This window comes from Chelmon rostratus, chromosome 13, assembly GCF_017976325.1.
Source record: "Chelmon rostratus isolate fCheRos1 chromosome 13, fCheRos1.pri, whole genome shotgun sequence".
Taxonomy (NCBI): Eukaryota; Metazoa; Chordata; class Actinopteri; order Chaetodontiformes; family Chaetodontidae; genus Chelmon; species Chelmon rostratus.
The window spans coordinates 27,430,311-27,455,105 of record NC_055670.1 but is presented as its reverse complement, the minus strand read 5'-3'; the positions used below and the strand labels follow the sequence as shown (position 1 = coordinate 27,455,105).

The 24,795-nt window shown below is 41.4% G+C and overlaps 1 protein-coding gene across 1 annotated transcript in view; it reads right to left on the bottom strand.

Annotated features, from left to right (window-relative positions):
• The window catches only part of LOC121615730 (kinesin heavy chain-like), a 30,680-nt gene extending 10,054 nt beyond the window's left edge, over positions 1-20,626 (bottom strand). Inside the window, exons 1-18 of the mRNA XM_041950098.1 lie at positions 20,492-20,626; positions 12,028-12,115; positions 11,722-11,795; positions 10,716-10,820; positions 9,866-9,914; positions 9,727-9,782; positions 9,489-9,576; positions 7,386-7,510; positions 6,886-6,990; positions 6,499-6,647; positions 5,987-6,135; positions 5,536-5,708; positions 5,343-5,411; positions 5,044-5,250; positions 3,690-3,836; positions 2,008-2,196; positions 670-787; positions 400-476 (exon numbers count right to left, since the gene is read on the bottom strand). Coding sequence (XP_041806032.1) covers positions 400-476; positions 670-787; positions 2,008-2,196; positions 3,690-3,836; positions 5,044-5,250; positions 5,343-5,411; positions 5,536-5,708; positions 5,987-6,135; positions 6,499-6,647; positions 6,886-6,990; positions 7,386-7,510; positions 9,489-9,576; positions 9,727-9,782; positions 9,866-9,914; positions 10,716-10,820; positions 11,722-11,795; positions 12,028-12,115; positions 20,492-20,626 — 2,103 coding nt within the window. The remainder of the gene's footprint in view (positions 1-399; positions 477-669; positions 788-2,007; positions 2,197-3,689; positions 3,837-5,043; positions 5,251-5,342; positions 5,412-5,535; positions 5,709-5,986; positions 6,136-6,498; positions 6,648-6,885; positions 6,991-7,385; positions 7,511-9,488; positions 9,577-9,726; positions 9,783-9,865; positions 9,915-10,715; positions 10,821-11,721; positions 11,796-12,027; positions 12,116-20,491) is intronic.
• Positions 20,627-24,795: the final 4,169 nt, after the last annotated feature.

The following is a 24,795-nucleotide window of genomic DNA, read 5'->3' as shown; positions in this document are numbered from 1 at the left end:
ACACTCACTCGGGCCTACCGAGCGCAAGTGGCAACAGGATGCTGACCCAGTTGACTAAAACGCCACCTGTATCATTAACATCATAACATATAACAATAGTTTTCTGAAAATGCCATATTAATACCTTTAAGGAAAAAATGCTGGAGTCATCTGCAAAAAAATATCTGATATCAGTTTACAAATACTACGTATATCATTGATGTAAGTGGAGACACACTTACAACATGACAAATACAGACTAACATCAGAGGTCTCTCAACGTGATTGACCATGTGAACAATCAGTTCGAACCACTTTCACTGTAAGTTTTTTACTTTTGTATTTTAACAAGAACCTGGGTCTTTCAAGTACACCAACGTGTGATTTGAGAAACTGCGAACAAGACTTGGTGATTTTTACCTTCATCTCCACCGCATCCTTCAGTCTGCTCATGTGTTCTTTCTCTTTGTCCATCACCATCACCTCGTGCATCTGACCTGAACACACATACACAAACCAGTTTTTATTCAAAGCCGTTTGTGCAGTTTTTTAACTCAGATTTTATGTCAGCACAAACTCTAGAGTCAAAGTCTCTAATGTCTAGTCTGTTGAACTGTGTTTGATGTTAACACACAGCTACCAGCCAGTCAGAGAGCAGTATTTCCTGTTACCAGTGTGGTACTGTCTGACCTTGAGCGTTGAGTTTGGCCACCTCCTCCATCAGAGCATCTTGACTCTCCTCCAGCTTCCTCTTCTTCTGCTCCACCTTCTGCAGGTCTTCTGTCAAAGACGCAATCTTTGCTTGGAGCTTCAAAATCAAATACAGGAAGGTTATTTAGCATTAATATAATAAAAATGGGGTGGACGACCTCAATCATTAGCTAATGTAGAATTTTGTCTTAACTTTTTGTGCAGTTTGCATTAGTGTTGTATATTTGGTTTATATTGTATTTTCTGATTTTGTGTATTTTTTTTTAACTGCTGTTGTTGGGTGGACCCCAGCAAGATTAGCAACCACTTTGTGGAAGCTAATAGGAATCCAAGTGATAACCCTAATACTTCATACAACCCAACTTGAAAAAACTATTCCTTTAATGTACTATTAATAGTAATAATCATAGTAATAGCAACATCAGATACATACTGATACCACTGCTGCTACCAATAACAATAGTAATATTTCATGGTTTGTTTTCAAAAAAATTAAAAAATTAAACTGTGAATATGGTCCATTAATTATTTGTTGTCACTGTACAACAGAATCCTTTAATTTCTTACCATAATATTTATCGATTTACTCACTAAGAGTGAGGTCTAACTGGGATATTATAGGAGTAATGAGCATCAACTGGTAGTAAAACTCTTCTTTAATTCAGGGATGATATTATGTCATTTGATACATTTTAAATGCTTTAAACCCCACCCAGGGTTCAACAGTAACCACGGCCTCATGACCCCTGGCCACAACAAGCTAATCTGTGGCCACCAAATGTACCCTGTAGATAGCCCCCTTTGGTCATCAAGTTTTATCAGGTCTCTCTTGATACTGCCTGTCCAAAGCTTTTTAGTTTTAGAGGTTACTTCCCACATGCCACCACCCTGAACAGCTAGCAGTCATACAGTGTCACTGACACCGAAACATCCACTGACTGCAGATTTACCATCCAATAATGCATGTGCATTCTTCACTCACTGTCAACATGAATGCATTGGGAATTTCACTGTATATATTGTGTATTGCCTCATCATTCTTTATATATATTGTGTATTTTATATTATTGCACAACTTATCTTACTGTTCAGTCTTTTGGTTTTGTCTTTTGTCCTTGCTGAGTTGTATGTATTTTTCTACATAAGTACGTTGAGCACAATGTTTGAACCGTAGTCAAATTCTTGGCAAATAAAGCAAATTCTGATTCAGCCGATTATTCTGTGCAGATAATCCATTACAAAATACATAAATATACTATAATCCATCAAGTTATGCAATAAAGTGAACCACTGAATTTTAACCATTTAATGTGTTACCTGTGAAACAAGCAGCTGACAGGTGTTGAGCTCCTTCTCATTGGCCTCCATCCTGCAGATGTTCTCCGTCAGGTTGACCTCCAGCTGTTTGCTGCGGTTCACGAGAGATTTTACCTCCGACTTCATCTTACTGACATAGAGACGAGCTGTGGTGAACTCCTCCTCCATAACTCCACTCGTCTCCGTCATCTGAAGAGAATGTTAACGTGACAGTAAGACTCCGAGGGTTATTGTCTTAGGATGATGTCCTCATGTCTCATAACTGTGTGTAAACCAGGTCTCTGTGGTAGACCAGTTAATGCTCTGAGCAGTGACACAATAAGCTACACCACATTTCCCTGTCCTTTAAAATTCTATTAGAAAGTGAAGAATCAAACATATTACAGGAAGAATGCAGTTCCAGCATTCCCACTCATTTAAAATGATCCCTCCCCAACAAATGCAATTCTGTTAACAGCTGTATGTATCACTTAGACATCATAAATACTCTTAGATAAAGGAGCAATAACACAGAAGTAACAAGCAATCTAAACTAAATGAATAATAATAAAGAAAATACGAGAAAAAAGAGAAAGAAGAGGTTTTGGTTTGGCGTTAAGACCTTTGGTGAGTTACAGTTTGTTATAAAGAGCTGCCATTTCCCAAAGAACGTCTCTGCATTACCTTTCAGACCTTTCACATATCTAATTTTCTCCAATTTTAGGAAAAACGTGACATCCTGAAGCCAATGAGAGATGGATCGGGCCCGACGAGACCTCCACAAGAGTAGAAGACGGCTTCAGCCAATAAAGATTTGAAGGCTTAAGTATCTAATTATTTAGAGGTGAACTGAGTACTGTCCCTAAGGCCTCCAAATATTGCAATGAAAGGACAGTTTTTTATTTTGGTCTGAAGTATTTTAGACATAGTATCAAAATACTCCTGACTGAAGTTGCATAGGGATGCATGACATCTGTCACATTTGTCCTCTATTTTGGAAATCTTTCAGATAACCAGGTCTTAGAAAAGTGAACATTGTGCAAGACTTTGAACTGTATGAGTCCAAATCGGGAACAGAGGGAGCTCGTATGGTTCTTTTATTGGCCCCATTCCAAACTCCTCCGTGAACTTTATACCCAGCTCCTGCTCCCACACTACCTTGTTTTGGTCACAAAGACACTCATCTAGTAATAAAACCATACATCAGAGATCAGTGACTTTTGTTTAGGGTTCAGCTCAGGTTGAAGTGGTGTCCAAATTGATATTCATAAGTGATCTTTTGAATGTGTGTTGACTAACAGTATAATCAAAAAATCGGTATTTAAATTTCTGCAATGGTGACTTACGATCCTGGGGGCTTTTTTTGTTCCATATAAAAACTGATACAACCTCATCAATATTGTTGGAAATAAATTTTCGGTAAGAACAATGGAAGACATTGGAATTAAAAAAGGAATTTGGGTTTTCACAGCATTAATCCTTCCAATCAGTGACAGTGGTACTCCATCTTTGGAGAAGGTGCTATTTTTGAGTAAGAAGTAATGATGACTGTTTTTCATTACTTTGACTTTTATTTAATTAATGTACTTGAATTAATCAATAATAAAAATAATTCTCAGTATGTCGCATAGACAAGTAAAATGAGCATTAGTGGCAGAGTATGATAATGAAAATGTGACAAGAAAAGTAAAATTCAGTCTTACAGCTTTGAGATCAGTGGTACCGAGGATGCTGCCTATGTCACTGAGATCTCTGAGAAGCAGACTGAGGATCTCTGCTGACCTCTTCTTATGATGAGAACTGATCTCCTGCAGGGTGGACAACTCCCTCTGAACTGCTTCCAGACTCACCTGGAAACAAAGGACAGGAACAATAAGAGCTGATCTCTACAAAACGTACACAGTTCAATAGAAAGAGAAGCCTACCATCCCAACATCCTGTGTGTGTGTGTGTGTGTGTGTGTGTGTGTGTGTTTTAGGATGTCTATGTGCCATGAAGCATAGATAAATGCTCGTTGTCACGGTTACACCTCTGAGACATAGCTGAGGTCCAAGTATTTACAGACTCGGTGCAGACGGCTGCAGAGATTAAAATAGGAGTAAATCTGTTGAGACAGGCGAGTGGGAAAATTAATCTGATCTGCTGAGGCGATAACAGCGATAGCATCATTATTACAAACCATAATATATAGCCAAATATAACACAACTCATACTTACTACAGTCATACAACATACATACTACAGTTATTCCATACTCCAAAGACAGTTATGTTGTCAAGTAACATACAACTCCAATTTAAAAAAGTTAGGACATCATGTAATACATAAAAACAATGCAATCATTTGCAAATTAATTTGAATGTTCATGTTCAAACTACTGTATTTTGTAAATATGCACTCATTCTGAATTTGATGCCTGCAATACTTTTAAGTATTGTAGTAGAAGTAGTCGTATTCATTTTTACTTTGAGTTGTTTACCACTGTGTTTATCTGCTTTTCTTTTAACAGCGCTCAATAAGCCTTGTAGAACTGAGGACAGTAAAAGCTGAAATTTTGAAGGTGAAAATCTTTCCATTCTTGCTTGATCAACACTTTGAGGTCTCCGTTGTCAAATCTTGTGCTTCGTCGTGCTCCACACATTTTCAATGGAGACAGGTCTGAAATGTGGACTAATTAGTCATAACAACTTAATCAAAGCGATAGTTAAGAGATCAGTTTTTAGCTTTCTTTTGAAAATATTCAGCAAGCTGCTTCCTGATATCTGTAGATCGTTTGTTCCAGAGCTTTGGTGTCATTGACAAAGGCTGCAGCCCCGATTTAGACTGTAACCTCCAAATAATAAATGAGGGAGTTAGCGATGTAGCTTTATTTCTAGTCCATGAAGGGCTTTATATACAAGGACGAGGACCTTAAAATCAGTCATGATTACAGCAAACCAGTTTTGAATGAACTAAAGTCTCTCTCAGTTCATACACATTCATGATGTGTTGATAACAACCTACAATCTTTCTGTCCAAAAGTCAAACCACTCTGACCCTCGTTTCTTGTGGACTCACGGTTTTGTGTGCAAGCTCCTCGTTCAGCTGTTCGTTGCAGAAGTTCTTGTTCTCCACCTCTTGGCTCTTGTGGTCGTAGTTGACGGCGAGCTCCTCCAGGGCCTGCAGCACCTCCTTCACCTCCTCTTTGGCTGAGTCACTGTCTCTCTGCAGCCGCGATAGCTCCTCCTGTAGACGCTCGTAGTCCTGACGGCTCGACACCAACAGCTGGACGGACACATTACGAAGAGGTGGACGGATGACGCTACACTGATCTACTGTATGATTAGATACACAGGTGAGATTCAGGTGAGACTCACCTCATCCTGATCAATCAGCTGCTGTTTGAGCTTCTCGGCTGTCTGACTGTGCTGGTTGATTTCATCATCCTGAAAATAAGTGAACACATTTTTTATGTCTCACAAACAGAAACGGAACAAAATGTTCTGAGCTGGTTCAGGAAATGCTTACCTTCTCGGAAACATTCACCAGGTGACACTAAGTAAGACTCACCTTGTCGTCCAGCTGATGGTACAGGTTGGTGATGAGCGTCTCGTACTGCGTCTTCTCTTTGTCTGACAGGGGGACGGGGGGTGGGGCCAAGCTGTCAATCGCTGCTGTTGTCTCACTGCTGCTGCTTGTCTTGTTTCTGCTGCTCAGCTGCTCCTCCACAGGTACAGACTCACCTGAAGAAGTTAAAGCCTAATTTGATGCAATTGTTCCTTGACAAGCAGGATTGACAAAACAGAGAAAACCATTGACTGGTTTTGGTTTCCTCTGGAACTGAAGCACAACTGTTAGCAGCTGATTTGTTAGCTCCAACTCAACTCTAAAAGCACTTCAAACAAATGTGAAAAAAACGATCGTAGCAGTAAACGGTGCTGCGTTGGCCAGTTAAATACACGCAGGCTCACATTCCTAGTACGTAACCTCGTAACGCGAATGTTGTATTTCTACATTTTACCTTTCCTCCAGCGTTTCAGCTCATTCTCCAGTTTCTGTATCATGACGTTTAGACTTCTGCTCTTCTCTTTCTCCTTCTCAAACTTCTTCTTCCACTCCTCAGCAGTCAGCTCCAGGTTCACAGACACTGTGTTCTTTATGGTTTTAGCTCTAAACCACAGAAACAACACAGGAAGTGGTTTCACAAATACTCAGATATGTGACAGTTAAGAGATGATAGATGGATGGACTGATGGATGTTACGTGTGACAGAGATAAAGGCTGATTAGTAACAAATTGTCTGACGGCAGAGATTTAAACAGAAAAAGTCAAAGGCAAGAAGTAACCCTAACCCTCCAATGTCCCCACAGGGCCTCATTGTGATGTGAACCAAGTTCCTATAATTGAAGTTATCTTTCCACATATGTTTATGTGCGTCTTGGGGGGGTGAATATTCATATTAAACTACTTTAGTTGTGGAGACAACTTCTTCTGGACTTAAGTGTTGGATTGACTGACATCTGAGTACCATACCTCTGCCCAAACATGAGGGTGGACTTGGTTTCAGCCTCATTGTAAACAGACGGAGAGCAGCAGATGATTATGGTGGTTCGACAGTTTCCTCCCAGAGAATCCTGCAGGATTCGCGTCATCTTACTGTCTCTGTATGGGACGTGGGTTTTCTATAAACAGACAACAAATGAGATACGAACACACGACAAGTTTTATTACTGATGATTGACGTTTCAGAAAAGGCTGAATTTAAGAGGAAATTTGTTTTTGTGAAGTTTAGATTTCCTGTCAAACATATAAAACTGAGTTATTCATATTTTATACTGTATTTACTTTAGGCTGTGTCTTGTTAGCTAGCATTATGTTAGCTGGTGCTGTGTTAGCTAACGTTAGAAAGGTGCAGCTCACCGTTCCTTCACTCAGAGCAGCAATGACGTTGCCCAGAGCAGAAAGAGACTTGTTGATATTCTTGGCTTCATCCAGCACAGCGCCTTCAGCTCCTGTTTTACTCACCTGAAAAAAAGGATCATCATCATCATCATCATCATCAAGCTGTTTGGAAGATCGCTGTGATGAAATAATGTGAAGAAGCCAATGAAGAGCCAAATGATGAAACAATAATCAGGTTAATTATCTCTTCAAGACCATGAATCATTGTGTGATGATCTTTCCATCCCCTGTGCAAAGTCAGATAATGCCTTCACTAATAATGAGAGATCTTCTACTTTTTGATCTTGAGATTTTTTGATCATATATATATATATATATAATATATATTTGGAATTTTGAAAAGAGCAATGCTACCTGGACTTAACTGAGAAATGTAATTGTTATTCCTCAACACTGTGATCAAGGCAAAAAAAAAAAACATCCAGTAATTTTATGAGCCAGATCACTGAATGAATGACCTTCTCGCTGCCCGCCAGGTCGACCAGGTAAAGTTTCCCTGACAGTTTCATCTCCGTCTCCACATTCTCCTGCTTGATGTTGATCAGAAAAATACTGTGACTGCGAGAGCTGTGCTCGTTCATGTCTGCAGGGGAAAAAAGACGAATATATATTAACACTCTACACAACACAAGCGTAGGAAACAAAGACAAAATACATCTTAATACTCTCTTTTTGGACTTTTGTTTTTATAAAAAATCATTTGAACTGTGCCAGCCCCAACTTTGAGTCGAGCCCTTAGATTTGCCATCCCGTTGCTTAAGTGTGACAGCAGGAACTGGCCAAACATGGATCCAGCAGACACTTTGAAGGACGAACTGCATGATTTGATTCCAGCCCCCGGTGTATACAAGACTTTTGGAGGGAAGCAAGGAACACAGGGAGGCAGCTTGGGTTTTGGCATATGAAAAAACGTCTTCTCATGCTTGACTAAAAGACCCCATACCTGTGTGGGTTACCGACTTCCTTAATGTTCCATGTTCACAAATAGCAGCACAAGCCTCAGCCCCAGCCCACTACCTCCAGTCAGCCAGCATCCAGTCTGATTGTAACCCTGCAGCCTTCCTGCTCTGAGTTCGCGAGCAGACGACCTCTGTGCCTCGAGCCTGGTCCCGTTCCAGATGAGTCCCGTGACTCTCCTTTCTGATGAACCCAGCTGGTTTTCAAGACAGACTCGCCATGAAAGTGAGGCTCCCGAGGTCATTCAAGCTCCCCATCGTCTGGCTCCCCGTCGTCCAGCTGTCCGATCTATTGTTTGCTGGACCTTGCTCTAGAGCCAGACAGCCTTCGGCCTGATGGCTCTCAACCAGGTGACTTGGCAGCTACCATGAACCCAGCCAGTTCCCTGCCAGATCCAGACCCGAACTCACGTTCTGGGAAGTCCAGCAGAAAGACACGTGGCTCCTGCTGACATCCTGCCTGTTTATGTCTTTGCCACTGCCCAGCCCCTCGTCCTCACTGCTGCCAAACGCCATGAAGGTTCCACAGCCCAGCGTCACGGAGGTCTCACATCCCAGCGCCCCAGCTGACGCCGGTCCAGGTCCTGAGTCCAAGCTGCAGCAGTCATTGGTTCCGGTGCTGCAGCGGTCTCCTGTTTCTCTGCTGCTGAGACAGAGCTGTGGCTGACCTGCAGCAATTTCCTGTAACTGCTGAGCTGCAGCTGTCTTCAATATAAATTTAGTGTCATTTAAGACCGATTTCAATTTTAATTCTGAATTCAAACGAGGTCTTTTTATATTTTAGGAAGATCACCAAAGTCAGACTTTTTGAACTGAGAAAGATGCTGACATATTGACTCACTCTTTTATTAGTAATCATTTAGACCACTGGCCCTTTTAACTGGATTACCTCAAACGTCTGTCAGAAAACTCGAGCTGGTTCAGAAAGCTGCAGTCTTCACTTAAACAAAGGAAATGGATCACAGTACTCCACTGACACTTCACTGGTACCTGTATCCTTCAGAATTCGTGTACTCGTTTCTAAAGTCTTAAATTACCTCTCTCATCTATAGAGATTTCTTTCATTTTATATTCTGGTCAGATCCCCACTTTTCTTTTAAATATTACTTATGTGTCCCATCAAAGAGTTGGTGAGAGGTTGCTCACTGCCTCTGGATATTAGAGTGGCAAGCTCTCTCAGCAGTTGTAAAATTAAAAGGTAAGTTTTTCCATCACTTTCAACCCATGTGATTTATTCTATTGACATTTGAGTTAACATTTCATTGTTGTATTTTTTAAATCTTGTAAATCGTAGTTTTGGTCTGTCTTGTTTCAGTTTTGTATGTAGGACACTATGGACAGCATGTGAATATAAAAGGGGCTGTATAAATAAAGCTGAGTTGAGTAGAAGTATAGGAGGCACTTGTAGCAGTAAAAGTAATGCAGCAGTAGTAGTAGTAGTAGTAGTAGTAGTAGTAATGTACATACAGTATGTGTATAGTTTTGGTCTTAACAGTCCAAAAAATGTATCGTCAGGACTTTAGTAACAGTACAGTAGTAGTAGTAGTAGCAGGCGTGGAAGTAGTAATACTCGGAGTGGCAGTAAAGCAGTGCAGTGAGACTCACTGGTGACAGCAACGTGTCTGTTTGCTTTTCCCTCGTCGATGACGTCCATCACCTCATCAGGACTGGAAACAAAACGCTCCGTGCAGCCCTGAGGAAATATACATCAACAAAGTGCTGCTACTGCAGTACTGATACTGCAGAACTGACTCTGCAGCGCTGGTGCAGTGCTGAGATCAGGTTATACTTTGAAATGAATGTGACACTAAGGTAACATTAAATATTACAGTTGAGTGGATACCTTAACGAAAGGAACCCTGTTTTTGTCCTCGTGAACCGCCAGGTTTGTCTTTGACACTGAAACAAGAATCACATGGTCAGCGAGTTCCTCATCAGCAGAGGTTCATATTGAAATATTAAAAGTTAAATGTTATCCTTACCATCCAGTAAGTCTCTAATTTTATCCAAGTAGATTTCAAAATAAGAAACCTACACACACAAAGATGCACAGAAACATTTTGTTATGTAGTAATACAAGATACAGTCATATTTGCTCTATGTTAACAAAATATACATGTAAAAATATTATAACATGTAAAAATATTATAACATGTAATAAAAACATGCTGTTAATACATAGTTACATGTAATCATTGCTTACAACATTTCAGTGTCAGTGATGGTGATTTTTACAGCTGGCAGACCAGCTGGTGAACAAAGAACATATGGAGAGCAGGTGGGTCAGTGAACGCCTCACTGGTTTCTAACAAACAACAGTGTCTCCGCAGGATGCCTGACCACAGATCAGATTTAACTTTTTATCTGGAACAAAAGGGAGGAGGAAGCTTCGGAATCTCTAAGGTTTATTATAGAAATATAATAATATATTATATTAAATATTCGTGTGTGAGTGAGCTTATTACTTACAACACACACGACAACAAAAACACACTCAAGACCTACAATCATAATATCTAATCATGTTATGTGTTATATTAGAGCTTTCTAAACTGTTGTGCTGTTGTGGTGTGTTTGTTTTTATTCTATGTATATTCTATATAACTGACTGACTAAATCAAACTTTATATACTGAATGTTATTTATGCTCATATTTGTAATATTTTATCGCAGGTCAAAGGGATTTTTAGCTGAGGGACAAACTAATGAAGCAGCAGAGATAAACTAACTGGAAAAGAATGAGGGAATATAATGAAAATAAAAATGATGCTTTGATCCTTTGGCAGCTCTGGACTGATGTGACTGTTGGTGTCATCAGTGTAATGACGTCACCTTGATGTGAAACTCCAGGTTCTCGTCCATGGAGTAGATGTGGTCGAAGATGTCTCTGGCGATACGAGGGATGATTCCCATAAGACGAGGATCATGCAGATTCCCCTGCAAAATTAAAAACAGCTAAAATAAAGACAAATACCAACACATATACACAGTACAATGACAGTATTATACTATAATATACAGTATTTGGGAAATCATTTAGCATTTCCTTACAGATTGTAAAATGTGCGATCACCTGGCAGGTGTGGATGTGTGCAAGTTCCGTTTGTGTGTTTGGCTTCGAGACTTTTTTCTTATCCATAAATGCATGTTACCTTTAAGTGCAGGTGGAAACCTTGGATATCTGGCTCCTCAGCACATTCATGTGGAATTTCAAAAAGGAGAAACTTTTTTTCCCCCAAAAGAAGAAATAGCTCATCACCCTTTCTTCAGGAAATGTTCAATTAAATATTTTTACATGTAAAATTCTGTTGTCATGTGGCCTTCATTTTAAAGTTCACTGACTGTAAAGTCTTTGTCACACTGTAGTTGTTATAAAGTGTCAAAGAAGAACATGGGATTAGACCAAAATGCAGGCTAACAAAGGCAGAGATGGGTCAGTTCAACACATTTACAAAGACTTACAGCAGGATGAGGCCGGTGACAGGCGAAACCAAAATAACGAATCCAAGAAACAAGGCATGGAGTCCATGAATACGAAAAAAAGAGACTAAACAAAAGCAAAAACACAGGGAAAGATGGAAAAACTCAAACAAAGGCTGGAATGCTTGACACTTGATGTATGGATGACAAACAGGGACACACTGAGGGAAAAACTGGCTTAAATACACTGAGGAGGGGGGACTAATGAGACACAGGTGAAACAAATGAGGGACAGGTGACACAAATCAACAATTACAAAGGAAGTAAAAAAAAAAATGACACATGAGGAAAACCTTTTCAACATCAAAACAGGAAATAATATAACTGACAACCAAAACCATGACATGATCAGACTGACCTCCATGGTGTGAGTCTTTCCAGAGGACGTCTGACCGTAAGCAAAGATTGTCCCGTTGTATCCTCCCAACACATCTGGAACACAACATACATGTAGAATAAATGGATAACGTGGATAAAGGGTATCGCTACATGGGCTCAGGAACACTTCATGAAACTGTCGTCAGTAAACGGTTTTTAAATGATTGCATCCCGTTTTTATTTGTTTTACATATTAGATAAACATAACGTGTGTAAAGGGTATATAAATAACTATATGTATGTAATATATTGTATATACAAAGGGTTAATAATCAGGTGAACTGACCTTTCACGATCTGTCTCGCACAGGTGTCGTACACCTGAACCTGCTCAGTATTTGGAGGGAGGACTCTGTCAAACACATATGGCTTCCCCTGGAACACAGGAAACACGTCATCAAAATAATGTTCTGTAAAATGATTCATGTTTTAATCCTTTAACATACAGTTCTCTCCTTTCTTCCATTAAGCAGCGTTCAGGTTGTACTCCTCCACTACTCTGCCTGACATTATCATGCAATTATATTCTGCGTATCATTTTGTGACTATCCTGTCTGAAACATAATCACTCAACATGATCCAGACTGTCTGCTGTCGTGGTTCAACAGCGCTGGAATATCTTACCCACTGTCATCAGAACAGCAGAAACACTTCAGACTGAAAACACATCTGTTCAGACTGAAAACACATCTGTTCAGACTAAAACCACATCTGTTCAGACTGAAAACACATCTGTTCAGACTAAAACCACATCTGTTCAGACTGAAAACACATCTGTTCAGACTGCACCTTGGCCCATAATAAAAAAAAAAAAGAGAAACTTTATGTCTTACTGTCTCTAAATGTAACACGTAACAGGCAAAATGACATTTGTTCATTGCAATAAAACTCTCGGCTGTGGAAGAGAGAGGGGATTATCTAAAATCAATTCTAGAAAGCCAAGATGTTTGAATGACATGTGACATCATGAGGATTTTGAAAAGAAAGCCATTTTGTTTTGAAATGCTTAAAAAAAACAGGGAATTTTAAATGTTCTGTATGTGGAAATAATATTTTGCTATAAGAATGATTCTGTTTACAAGATATCCAAGTTTTTGTTGTGCATAAAGATTCCCAAAACAATGTTGTTGTTGTTTTTAATTGGAAATTGGAGCCGAAGTGCAGATTGTTCCAAAGAGCTGCCGAAAGAAAAAAGACGTTCTAATGATTCAATATCAGACTTTTGCAACAATACTACATTCACATGCTTTCTCCAACTGCTTATCAATGATTACCAAACTGGTTTTATCAAAGGTTGCAATTCATATTCCAACATGTGCAGGTTGCTGAACACATTAAGTTTTTTCATCAGAAGTCATTAGATGGTCGTCTCGCTTGACGCTGAGAAGGCCTTCAACCGTGCTGAATGGTCTGACCAGTTTCATACATTAAATAGATTTGGTCTAGGTGAAAAGTTTATCAGATGGATCATGTTACATTATTATAATTCTCTTTCTGCAGTACTTACCAAAGGTATACGATCTTCCAACTTTTCACGACCCCCCCCCCCCTGCTTTTGGATTATTTGACTTGTAAATTGCGTTCTAAAGATCTAAAGATGACATATGTTGCAGAATATGGTCAGATAATGGTCTGGCTATTCTCTTCTCACAGGACAGTTGTTGTATCTGATAATCATTTGTATTTTTTTCTTTTTCTCCATGTTTTTTAACTTTACATTGTTCTTGAGTCATTTGTTTGTATATGCAAATCTGTGAGCTGAGACTGTTTTTTGTTTTGTGATGTGTGTTATCATGTTTGAATCAAAATTCAATGAGTACATGGGGGGGGGGGGCACCATAAATACACATTTGATTTAAATTTCTCGCAGAGACAAGATGAGACAACCCCTTCAAAGTGCTGTCATCTATGTTTGTAGATCCAAACTCTTTCTTTAAAGAAACAGTGAACATGTTCAGTGACTTACACAGATTGACTTTCAATGAAAACGTGTGCATGACTTTTATTTCTTACATTTTCCTGCTGTATGTGTTTAAACAGTGAAACAGCATTTTTACAACCTTCAACTGTCCAATAATGATAGACATGCATTTGCCTGTGTCATTTTCTGGTATTTTTACAAGCTTTACACTTTGTTAAAGTGATAAATTAAGAAGTCAGGACACCACTCATGTGGGGGGAGGAGATTAACGCTATCAAACAAGTGACGAGTCAGCATCTTCCTGTTCCTGTCAGAGGCTTTACACACTTACACACGAATATGTTGACATTTAACAGATCTAAGAGCGCGCGCACACACACACACACACACACACACACACACAGTTTTATTTTTCTTTTTGGAAAAATAACATCAGAGGAATCTTCAGAAGATCAAATAATCATGAAAATCCGCCACTGAGAAGAGAAACATCCACAAACTGAAACATACTGAATTCAGCCAATTACTGATTCATTATTGATTTGACTATTCTAATAAACTGGTGAGTGCAGCTTCCCTACATGTCACATAAATTAATTTGGTTAGGTTCAGATGAAAGCTGACTTTTTTCTGACTGTTGTCATGTCCTAGAAATCAGGTTAGGTTATGTTTAGTTTTTTGTCCTGTGTCTATGTTGTCTTGTGGCTTCCCGTTTTATTTTGACATCTAACTCTCCTTTCGTTTCAGGTAACTTGCCCCTTCCTCTTGTGTTTCCCGCCGGTCTGATTAGCTGCCCTGCTCCTTGTTCCCACCTGTTTCCCATTACCTTGTATGTGTGGGTATATATAGTCTGTTTTTCCCTTTGTCCTGTGCCAGTTCGTCTTGTCTTGTGAAGTCTGAACCTACGCCAGCCCATGTGACATTCTTGTCAAATCAGGTTTTGTATTTTGTTGATGCCTTGTGTTATATCTTTGCCTTTTTCCTTTGTCATAGTTGTCTTCCTCGAAAGAGAGATTTTTGGTCGCAGTTTTTCCTCAAGAGTGATTCTTGTTAATTAGTGCGGTTTGATTTTCTTCTGTAAGAGTGACTTTGATTCGATATTTCGTCATTAAAGATTGTTTATTTGTACTTTCTCTCCAGAGTCGTGCATTTGGGTTCAAGTCCTAGTTTGGTTGTGACAGTACGAACTGGCCAGCATGAACCCAGCCGACTCAGATCAATTGACGGCTGCCATTTGCTCCTGAATCAGAATGAGGACCAGATGTCCTCTCTGCATAGTGGAGTGAAGGAGCCGGCAAACTGTCAGGAGGATTTTAAAGCAGCCATCACCACCAAAGTAAACCTCCTGGCAGCGCAAGTACATCAAGTTCTCACTCACCTCACGAAGGGTTTCTCCTCTTCTGACACAGTAGCCACGCCGCCTCTGGCGGCTGCTGGAGCTTCATCGGTCCCAGTTTTCAACACTACAGCTCCTCGCCTTGCCCCACCCGAAAAGTTTTCTGGTGAGTCTGGAGAATGCCGACCTTTCATTGTTGACTGTGAAATGCATTACGAACACTTGCCATCAGTTTTTCCTATAAAACGATCCAAAGCATTTATGAATTCCCATCTCACCGGGACCGCGAGGGAGTGGGCTATGGCTGAGTGGTCCCGTGATTCATCAATCTGTGGATCCCTCGATGAATTCAAACAGGCTCTGAGGAGGGCTTTTGATCCCTTGTCGTCTGACCAAGACAAAGTACGTGACTTGAGTAATATCCAATAAGGTATGGACTCTGTTTGTGATTATGCCATCCGCTTTCGCACCCTAGCCACAGACAGCGCATGGATGCCACGGCCCTTTATGAGGTCTTTCTCAAAGGACTCTCTGACCAGATTCAAGACTTGTTAGTGCCCCTTGATCTGCCATTGGACCTTGACTCTTTGATAACCCTAGCTATAAGAACTGACAATAGTGTACAGAAGCTTCAACGAAGCTGAAACCTAACGGCGTTATCGGCTGGTCACTGCTGGGGTTGCGCTGCAGCTACTACATCCAGTCGGCGGAGTTCCTCACGCTTCCCATCACCGGTTCCATGGAGGAAGGTGTCCTCCGAGGAGGAAGAGGAGCCCATGCAACTGGGACGTACCAAACTGTCCACAGAGGAGCCAGCTGCAGGAAGGCAGGTGTGTCTATTGCGGGCAGCAATGTCATCTCCTCGCAACGTGTCCAGCAAAAGAGCAGCTCGCCAGTAGATGGGAGGGTACCGGTGAGCCGTTTCTGCTCCGCTGAATTCTCATGTAGTTTGCAGCACCGGGGCTCCACAGGGTGCTGTGCTCTCCCCTTTCCTCTTCACCCTCTACACATTCAGACACAACACAACCAGGTGCACCTCCAGAAGTTCTCTGTTGATACAGTCATCGTTGGATGTGCATCACAGGGGAACGATTTGAATACAGGGAAGTCATCACTAACTTTGTCGACTGGTGTGGACTAAACCACCTGCATGGCAGCAAGACCAAGGAGATGGTGACAGACTTTCACACACCAGTGAGCATCCAGGGTTTGGACATTGACATAGTGGGGGAGTACAAATACCTGGGTGTTCACCTCAACAACAAACTGGACTGGTCCACTAACACTGATGTCCTGTACAGGAAGGACCAAAGTCGTCTCCATCTGCTGAGAAGACTGAGGTCCTTTGGAGTATGTAGGACATTACTGAGGACTTTCTATGACTCTGTGGTTGCATCTGCAGTCTTTTACTCAGTGGTCTGCTGGGGCTGTGGAAGCTCTGAGAGGGACAGAAAGAGAGCTGGTTCTGTCCTGGACTGTCCTCTGGACACCACTGAGGATGTAGGTGAGGGGAGGATGTTAGCCAAGCTGACATCCATCATGGACAACCCCTCCCACCCCCTGCATGACACAGTGGGGGCCCTCAGCAGCTTCTTCAGCAACAGACTGCTGCATCCACCCTGTAAGAAGGAACGCTACCACAGGTCCTTCATACCAACAGCTGTCAGGTTATTTAACTCAGGCCTTGTATAATGTAGCACACATTCTGTTTTTTCTTTGTAATACTGTAAACATCCTTCTGTCTCATACACACTAACCCCTACGCAATATTACATTCTTTTTTCCTTAAATACTACACACATGCAAACACATTATGTCCACTGTGACACATGTATTTATATATCTACTGTGCAATAGAGAAAATACTGTATTAAACTTATCCAAACCAACCATGTGCAATTTTTTGTTTCAACCCTTGTGCAATTGTTCAATATTTCTCAATACTTTCCATTGCCAATATATCTTTTATATAGTCTTTTGTGTAAAATGTACATATATTGTATATAGACAACTTTGTATTTTTTATTTTCCATTGCCTTTGCTATTTGCTGTAACACCAAATTTCCCCAGCTGGGGATTATTAAGCTGATTTTATCTCTTAATTATAAACTTTTCACCTCATCTCATGTCATAAGATCCATACTAGTAGGTTGTACTGCAACAAACAGTATGTATGTGTGTGTGTGTGTGTGTGTGTGTAAACATCTGACACACCAGAGAATAATATTAAATTCCTATAATGAAATATTGATTTCTTATTATTTCTAAGTCAATGTTCTGTCAATCAGACAATGGATCAATCAACTAATCTTTTTATCCTTAACACAAAACAGCAGAAAGCTTTTTCAGACTGATCGTATCTGATTTTATCTGCTGACTGTTTTTTATTGCTTTTTATTGTTTTGCTGTGTTGCTTGTTTTTATTGTTATTGTTGCTTTTATTGTTATTGTTTCCTGTACTGTGAACTTTGACATTTGTATTCAAATGTAAAGTGTGTTAGAAATAAAATCTATTATTATTATTATAGATTATGTTTTCAGTTAAACTGAGAAAGGGTCTTCATTCATCCTGAGTCTGTCTTGTGGTTTCTCAGATCTGTCCCGGTTTGTCTCCATCCCATGTCTTCGTCCACCCTGATCTCTATGTTTTCCTGCTCACTGTCCGCTTTGCTGAAAGTCTTTAGCTGATATCGTTGTGTAAAAGTGGAACCTGGATACTTAAAAACACCAGGTTTTAAATTTATGAAAGAAACTGAAGGCTACCACCACACTTTTCAGCTGTACAAGCTGTGCCTGGAAACCTGGATCCTGGATCAGGACCGAGACAACATGGCAAAGTCTGTGAGCGACTGTCGGTATCACTTGGAACTGTAAAGAACGCTTTAGGCCTGATGGGATCAGACAGACAGCATCTCTGCACCCAGGAATCTGTCGAGGATCTAACGACCTCTTCCCCACCTCCACAACAATCACCAATCAAGGAGCTGGTTAAAGCTGCCACACGCCCAAAGCTCTGGAACAAACGACCTGGAGGTGTGAGGAAGCAACGTTCAAAAGAAAGCAAAAACTGATCTCTTCACTTTGGCTTTTAACGAGCTCTGACCTCCTGAATCAGGCCTGAAACTTTGCTTTGTCTCACACTGATGCTGATAGAAAGCTGTATTTTACTTGATTTTATGGATCCTATGGATTTTAACTTCGTTTTCTTACTATTTGTCAGTGGTTTTGTTTCGTAATGCGCTTTTATTTTCATGCTGATTCAGGTTTTATTCTCCATCTTATGTTACAATTTTCTGTTCCTGTTTTATGTTCATTCTTTGTCTTTTAATGTGATGCTCTTGGTTCATGAGATTTATTTCTTACAAAGCACTCTGAGCTGCATGTCTTATCTAAAAGGTGTCACACACAGATTATTATAAAGTTTGTTATATGTCTCTCTGTTTTTCTCTGTCTTTACATCTGTGTCTCTTAGCCAATCTCAATCTCTCCTCTCAGCAGGTCAGGCACTGTCTGTGTTGTCATGGATACTGCATCCCACTGGGAGAGGCCTGAGCGAATCACAGGAAAGAAAGATTACTATTCAATGATGCAAGGCATGCACGCACGCACGCACACGCGCACACACACACACACACACACACACACACACACACACACACACACACACACACACACACACACACACACCGTTACAGGTGTCACATCAGGGTCGGGAACCACATATTGACGCTGCACTGTCAGTCACATGATCTCTGGCAGCCACCGGCCAGTCATGGAGACAGAATATTTCCCATGAGACTTTGCAGCAGCTTTCCAACTGCCTGTTTTCCCTGAATAAAACCTTCAGTCAGGAAGTAAAACCTATTTATGTTGATAAATCCAGTTTTCAGCTGTGGTACCTAAAGCTCGACACCTCATGGACTTCAGGGAAAAGCTTCAGCGGATTTATTTTGCCACTGTTCTCACGTCATCAGTGAAATTATTGGACATTCTGTTCAAAGGTGCGTTCATTTGTCCGTGAGGTGAAACACAAGAGGACAGGGAAACATGGACAGACTGGACACACTCTTACTTTGGAGACAGCCCCCTCTTTAGCTCGTTACTTTTTTCAAATTTAAAGATTACAGATGAAAGAATCTCAGCCTGTAAAAACAGCTCTGGTTTTAAGGTAAAGTTTGGTCTTTTGGTCAATCAGCATGTTACTATGTAGAAATATTACATCTTTTTAGACCGATCCTTCAGCCCGATGTTGAGATAATGACGTCTCATTAAAGAGACAAAGCAACGAACCAGACTAAACTCTCCTCATTATATTTATCATTATATTTGAACTGGAAACCGACGAGGAGGGAAACTGGGACAGAGTCACGTGACTGTCAGCAGGACAGACGCTCTCTGCTGCATCGCCTCTTCTTCTAGTGTCATTTTGAAACTGGAAGGTTTCCTCGTTCAGGCTTCATGTTGGATTTCAGCTGCTCAACATTTCGGTGTCTCCTTTGTCGTATTTTACATTTCACAAAGTACCAAACATTTTCAGTGGCGGACGAGTCGGACTGCAGGCGGGTCGGTTTAACAGCCAGACTGTTACTACGGAGGTTTCTGGAAGTGTTCCTGAGCCCGACCCACTACAGAATCCAGAGTCTGTTTTCAATGCAGCGCTGTCTGAGGCCTGAGATCAGGACGAGCCAGCGATGGTTTGCAGTCTGGACTCTTCAGAGATTTCATCAGATTGTCTGAATCTTTTAATGACTTTATGTTCTGACAACGAAAACAACAAATTCTTTGCAGTTTTACGTTGAGAAACATTTTTCTTAAATTAATGCAGTATTTTCCAGCACAGTCCAGCCCCTCCCCACCTTTACTTCATAAGGACTCCGCCCCTCTGGGAGCTCTTTTTACATCCAATCATGTTACTCACCTGTTGCCAGGTGAACTGAATCACTGAGATAGTCCACCAGCTCTTTTCTTTTAGTATTTCACAACTTTTTAGAAACATGTAGCTGCATCAAATTCTAAATGAGGAAATCATTTTCAGAAACAATGAAATTTCATCTTTGTGCTGTTTTCATTTAACTCTGGGGTTTCAGTGTTCTGCAAGTCATCACATTCTGCTTCTCTTCATGTTTCACACACCATCTCAGCTCTTTTGGAAACAGGGTTGAATGATGAAGCAGTAAAACACAGAAAAACTCACAGTAAAGATGAAATTAGAGCTAACGTCACGGACCATAAAGGATCATCAGGGATATAATTAGAACAAGAAGAACATTTTCTCTTCATGTACCTGGTGCCTCATTTATTCAACTAATTCAGTATCTTGATTATAAACAGGTGAATTAAAACCACCGAACAGCCTGATGACTGAAACAATTTCCGGTGTGTGTGTGTGTGTGCTCGGACTCGGTTTCTATTGTGTTTCTATTGTTGCAGACAGACGGACAGACGGACGGAGGGTGTGCCGGTAGAATGGACACCGTGATTTGTGAGAACTCACCGCCACCACCACCGTGTCCTCTCCGTTAAATTTGGGGACGGGTTTGTCTCCGCGGCTCCGCTCCGCGTCGTTCAGCGGCCTGAAGCGACACATCACCTTCACCCCGCACACCCCGCACTCCGCCGCGTCCACCATCACCAAACCGGAGACAAAACAGACCAACGACAGCTCAGCAGAGACGCACCGGGAGAGACGGCAGCTTCAGTTGAGGTTCACACCGCCCAGACCCGCAAACATCAGACCGGAAACAGCGACAGCGTCTCGCCGTGAAGTGGACCAGATCTCCGCTGGGGGGGAAGCTTTCAGTCCGGCGGTCACCGTCTCTCCATCAAGATGCTGATTGCCTGTCTGAACACTCCCACCTTACACAGGTCCACCCTGGACCACCGAGCCGCAAGGAACCCTGGGACATGGAGTCCTCCCTGCTCCCCCAGGGATAAACTCGTGATTTATTATCAGCTCTGTGTTACATGAGGAGAAAACGAAAATATCCCATTTCAAAAATATTGACAGAGATGATCTTATTTTTTATTTAATTTTACAAAACCTCATCTCAGCCTCACCTGGAAGAAAAGGTGGGGATAAAAGAAACAAGCAGAACTCTGAGTGGACTGTTTGTTTCTTTGTCCAAGACTTTTCTGATGAAGCAGAGAACTGAATACACAGACAGGACACACCTGGGGTGGATCCCATTTCTCAAAATTGCATCCTCGTTTCCCTCACTTGCGTCTTTTCCTTGCGTCCTAGTCCCTCCCACCAGGGATGCATGAGAGGACGCAAGGAAACCACGCAAGGAGAGAAGGAACGAGGAAATATGTTTTATGAGAACTGAGACGTCCTTTCCTCTGAAGCGTCACGTGAAGCGACGTCTTTCTGATGACGCGACACAGCTGGAGCTGCTGCAGTTACCGTTATATTCACACCCCCACCGCCCCCCGCCCTCGATATATTTACATTTCATACTTATATTTACATTGTTAAAAAGTCTCCAGCACTAGCAAATAAATATGAAACACTTTTATTAACACACATGAGAATTAATGAGCTCATTCTTGTCTGGACGCCCCTTCCAGGTGAACAGGTGTCACTTTCTGACCTGAACTTTATCAGCCTCGCTGTGTCTTCTGTCCTGTTCAATGAGACAGACTCCAGATCTGTCAATGAAGAGAAACCTACAAACCATGAAACACATGATTTCACTCAGATAACACGCAGAACGACTGACGACAGGCCGATGTGTTAGTGTTAGAACAGGTTGTAGATTAAAGACTGCTGAGTGGAGACAAAACTGGAGACAGATGTTTTAATGTCTGACGCTGAACGCAGAAATCAGCTGCTGCGGGACTTTTATCCATCAGTAGAAATAACAGCGGTAAACCAAACTCTGTCTCCAGCTCCGTCTCTCTCAGGTCTGGGATGTCCCGTCACTTCTTCACATTTGACATGATTTCTCTGAATATCTGTAAAGAAATAAGTCTTCCTGCCTGCCGGCCTGCGCAATGTGAGAGGCGGTTGCTAGGCAACGTACGTGTTTCCTTTCAGAGCCGCTGCGCAGTGAGAGATGTGACAGACGAGAGTAGACTCATTTTAAATCAATAAATATGTTTTAATCAGTGTTTTGTGTCACTTTATATTGAATGCTTTAGTAGTGAGCAGAGTTCAAAGCGGGATAATAGTGAGCAGGTTCCTATGGTCCCTGCTCACTAAACATCATCTCTTACGTGATTGAAACATGACGGATCCTCATGTTCTTGTATTATCGCTCTTTATCGTTGTTAGGCTCATCTGAATTACAGCCATTCACTGCAGGATATTTACACTAGTGAACTTTCTCCTCCACCTCGTTCAAACGTGCCAGCTGTGGGGGCGGAGTCTTCATACCGTTCAGTTGACAGACTTCCGGGTAGGATGCACTGATGTATCCTCGCTCATAGCTCCTCCGAGGGCCCTCCTCGCTCCTCGATCCTCGCTCCTCAGAGCCGCAATTTTCGCTTTGGGACGGCCGGCAATATGGCGGACCAGAAGTACTTCCGGTTCGAGCGAGGATCGAGGAGCGAGGAAACGACAATTTTGAGAAATGAGATCCACCCCTGGAGGTTCTTCAGTGAGGAAGACCAGGACGGACACACCTGGAGGCTCTTCAGTGAGGAAGACCAGGACGGACACACCTGGAGGTTCTTCAGTGAGGAAGACCAGGACGCAGCGATGATCTGACGCTCCATGAGAAGGAATCTGCTGTTATCTTCATATCATCACATTGTTGAATCAGACTGATTGTCGTTTTCCTGAACTCCTGCCGTGAACTCCGGAGCCTTTCACACGATTCAAACCCCATCAGGTGAGTTTCTGTCCCAAAGGATCCGCAGGTTCTCATTGTTTTAAACAGCTTCTCAAAATCTGGGAATCGGGATCGTAGTTAAATAAGAAGTGTCCCATTTCTTTGTCAGGTCTGTTACTTCAGTAAAAGTATCAGCACAGTGTACAAATACTACACATATATACATGTAACTATGTATTCCTTGGAAATGTATATTTTCTTTTTAATTTCATTTTGCTTGTTCTTTTGTATTATTTCTAATAAATATTTGTGTCACTTTGTATAATGACAATAAAACCTTAAAGTCCTGCAATCAAAATCTTATTTAAGCAGAAGCCTCAAAGTACTAACAGTTCCAAACAGCCGCAGTGTGTCATCAGACATGTGACTGGACGTGTTCGTCACGTTAATGTTGCAGCTGACAGACCGATCATTTATGTGGTGCTAGCTTGTGAATTCCTTCTCAGGGTCAATAAAGTTTTATTTTATACATCATGATGTATTTGACTACACTTTTATTAACTGAAGCTGTGTATCAGACATCTCACATCTTTACAGGATGTCGTGGCATGAAGTTGCTCTTCTGTCGCTGAAGCCAGAGCTTTGTCTCGTGGCTCACCTGTGTGACCTGTGTGTCTCTTCAGGTGGGCACCCCTCCACAACAGTTTAGTATAAATGTAGTGAAGTACAATGGAAAGTATCAGAAAACAGAAATACTGAAGTACAAGGACCTTGTAGCAGTTAATGTACACAGGTTGTGCTTCTTTGTTTTTAGCAACAGACTGACATTAGTTTCAATTTCAAAGACAAAGTTTAGCAGCCGTCCGTCTGTGTTGATGCATTTTTATTTCTCAGCATTTTTTTATCTGAAACTTGAGAGAACAGAGTGTGTGAACCAGCCCCCCCCTCCCAACACACACACAGAAGGACAAAATAACTGGAACAGAAAGAGTTAAGCTTCAGTTCACACACATCTGATCAGCATATGACAAGTTTAAAAATATAAAAAACTTTGTGTTGCAGCTGCAGATCCACATCTCTTTTTACAGGATGCATATTTTTATTTGAATGTGCCTTTAAATGATCAGAAGGCCATGAAGAGATCCTTTAACAGACATTTAAAAAAGATCAACTAAGTCCTGATAAACAGACGTCACAAAAACTCTCAATCTGTGGATTTAAATCAGTTTTCCTTCTTTGGAAAAAAAAGTTCTGATATGATTTAAAGGTCCAGTGTGGAAGATTTAGAGGGATCAGCGTTCCTCGACAAATGGAACATAATATTAATTGTTCCACTAGTGTAGAATCACCTGAAAATAAGAGCTGCTGTGTTTTTGTTACCTTACAGTGAATCTTTATATCTACAGAGGGGGGCAGGTCCTCTTCCACAGAGTCCGCCATGTTGCACCCCCGTGTTTCTACAGTAGGATGGGACAAACCACACACCGACTCCAGGGTGCCTTTATATTTTTCACAAGATTCGTGGCTGATGTAGGTTCTCCTACAGGCTTGGAGAGGGGGGGTGCAATCTGTTACCTCACCACTAGATGCCACTGAATCCTACATGCTGGACCTTTAAAAGAAATACAAAATGTAAACATGAGAAATAAATAACCAATCAGAGCGAGGATACAGGCTCATCATGGCCCAATCAGTGTGTTGATTCTGCAGTCACATGATGACAATCTGTATGAACTGATGAAACGAACAAAAGCTATTTTACATCTGACATTTACAAACTGTACAACAACAACAATAAGAATAACAATAATAATACTCATAATATCCACTCGCAGTAAAATGTTCTGATTCTGACAACACTTCCTTCTCCTGGAGGTCACAGCGTGTCACATTCACCGGTCCGACACTGAGGAGGAGCAGGGCATGATGGGAAGAGGAGGGGGTGGTGAGGAGGAGCAGGGCGTGATGGGAAGAGGAGGGGGTGGTGAGGAGGAGCAGGGCGTGATGGGAAGAGGAGGGGGCAGTG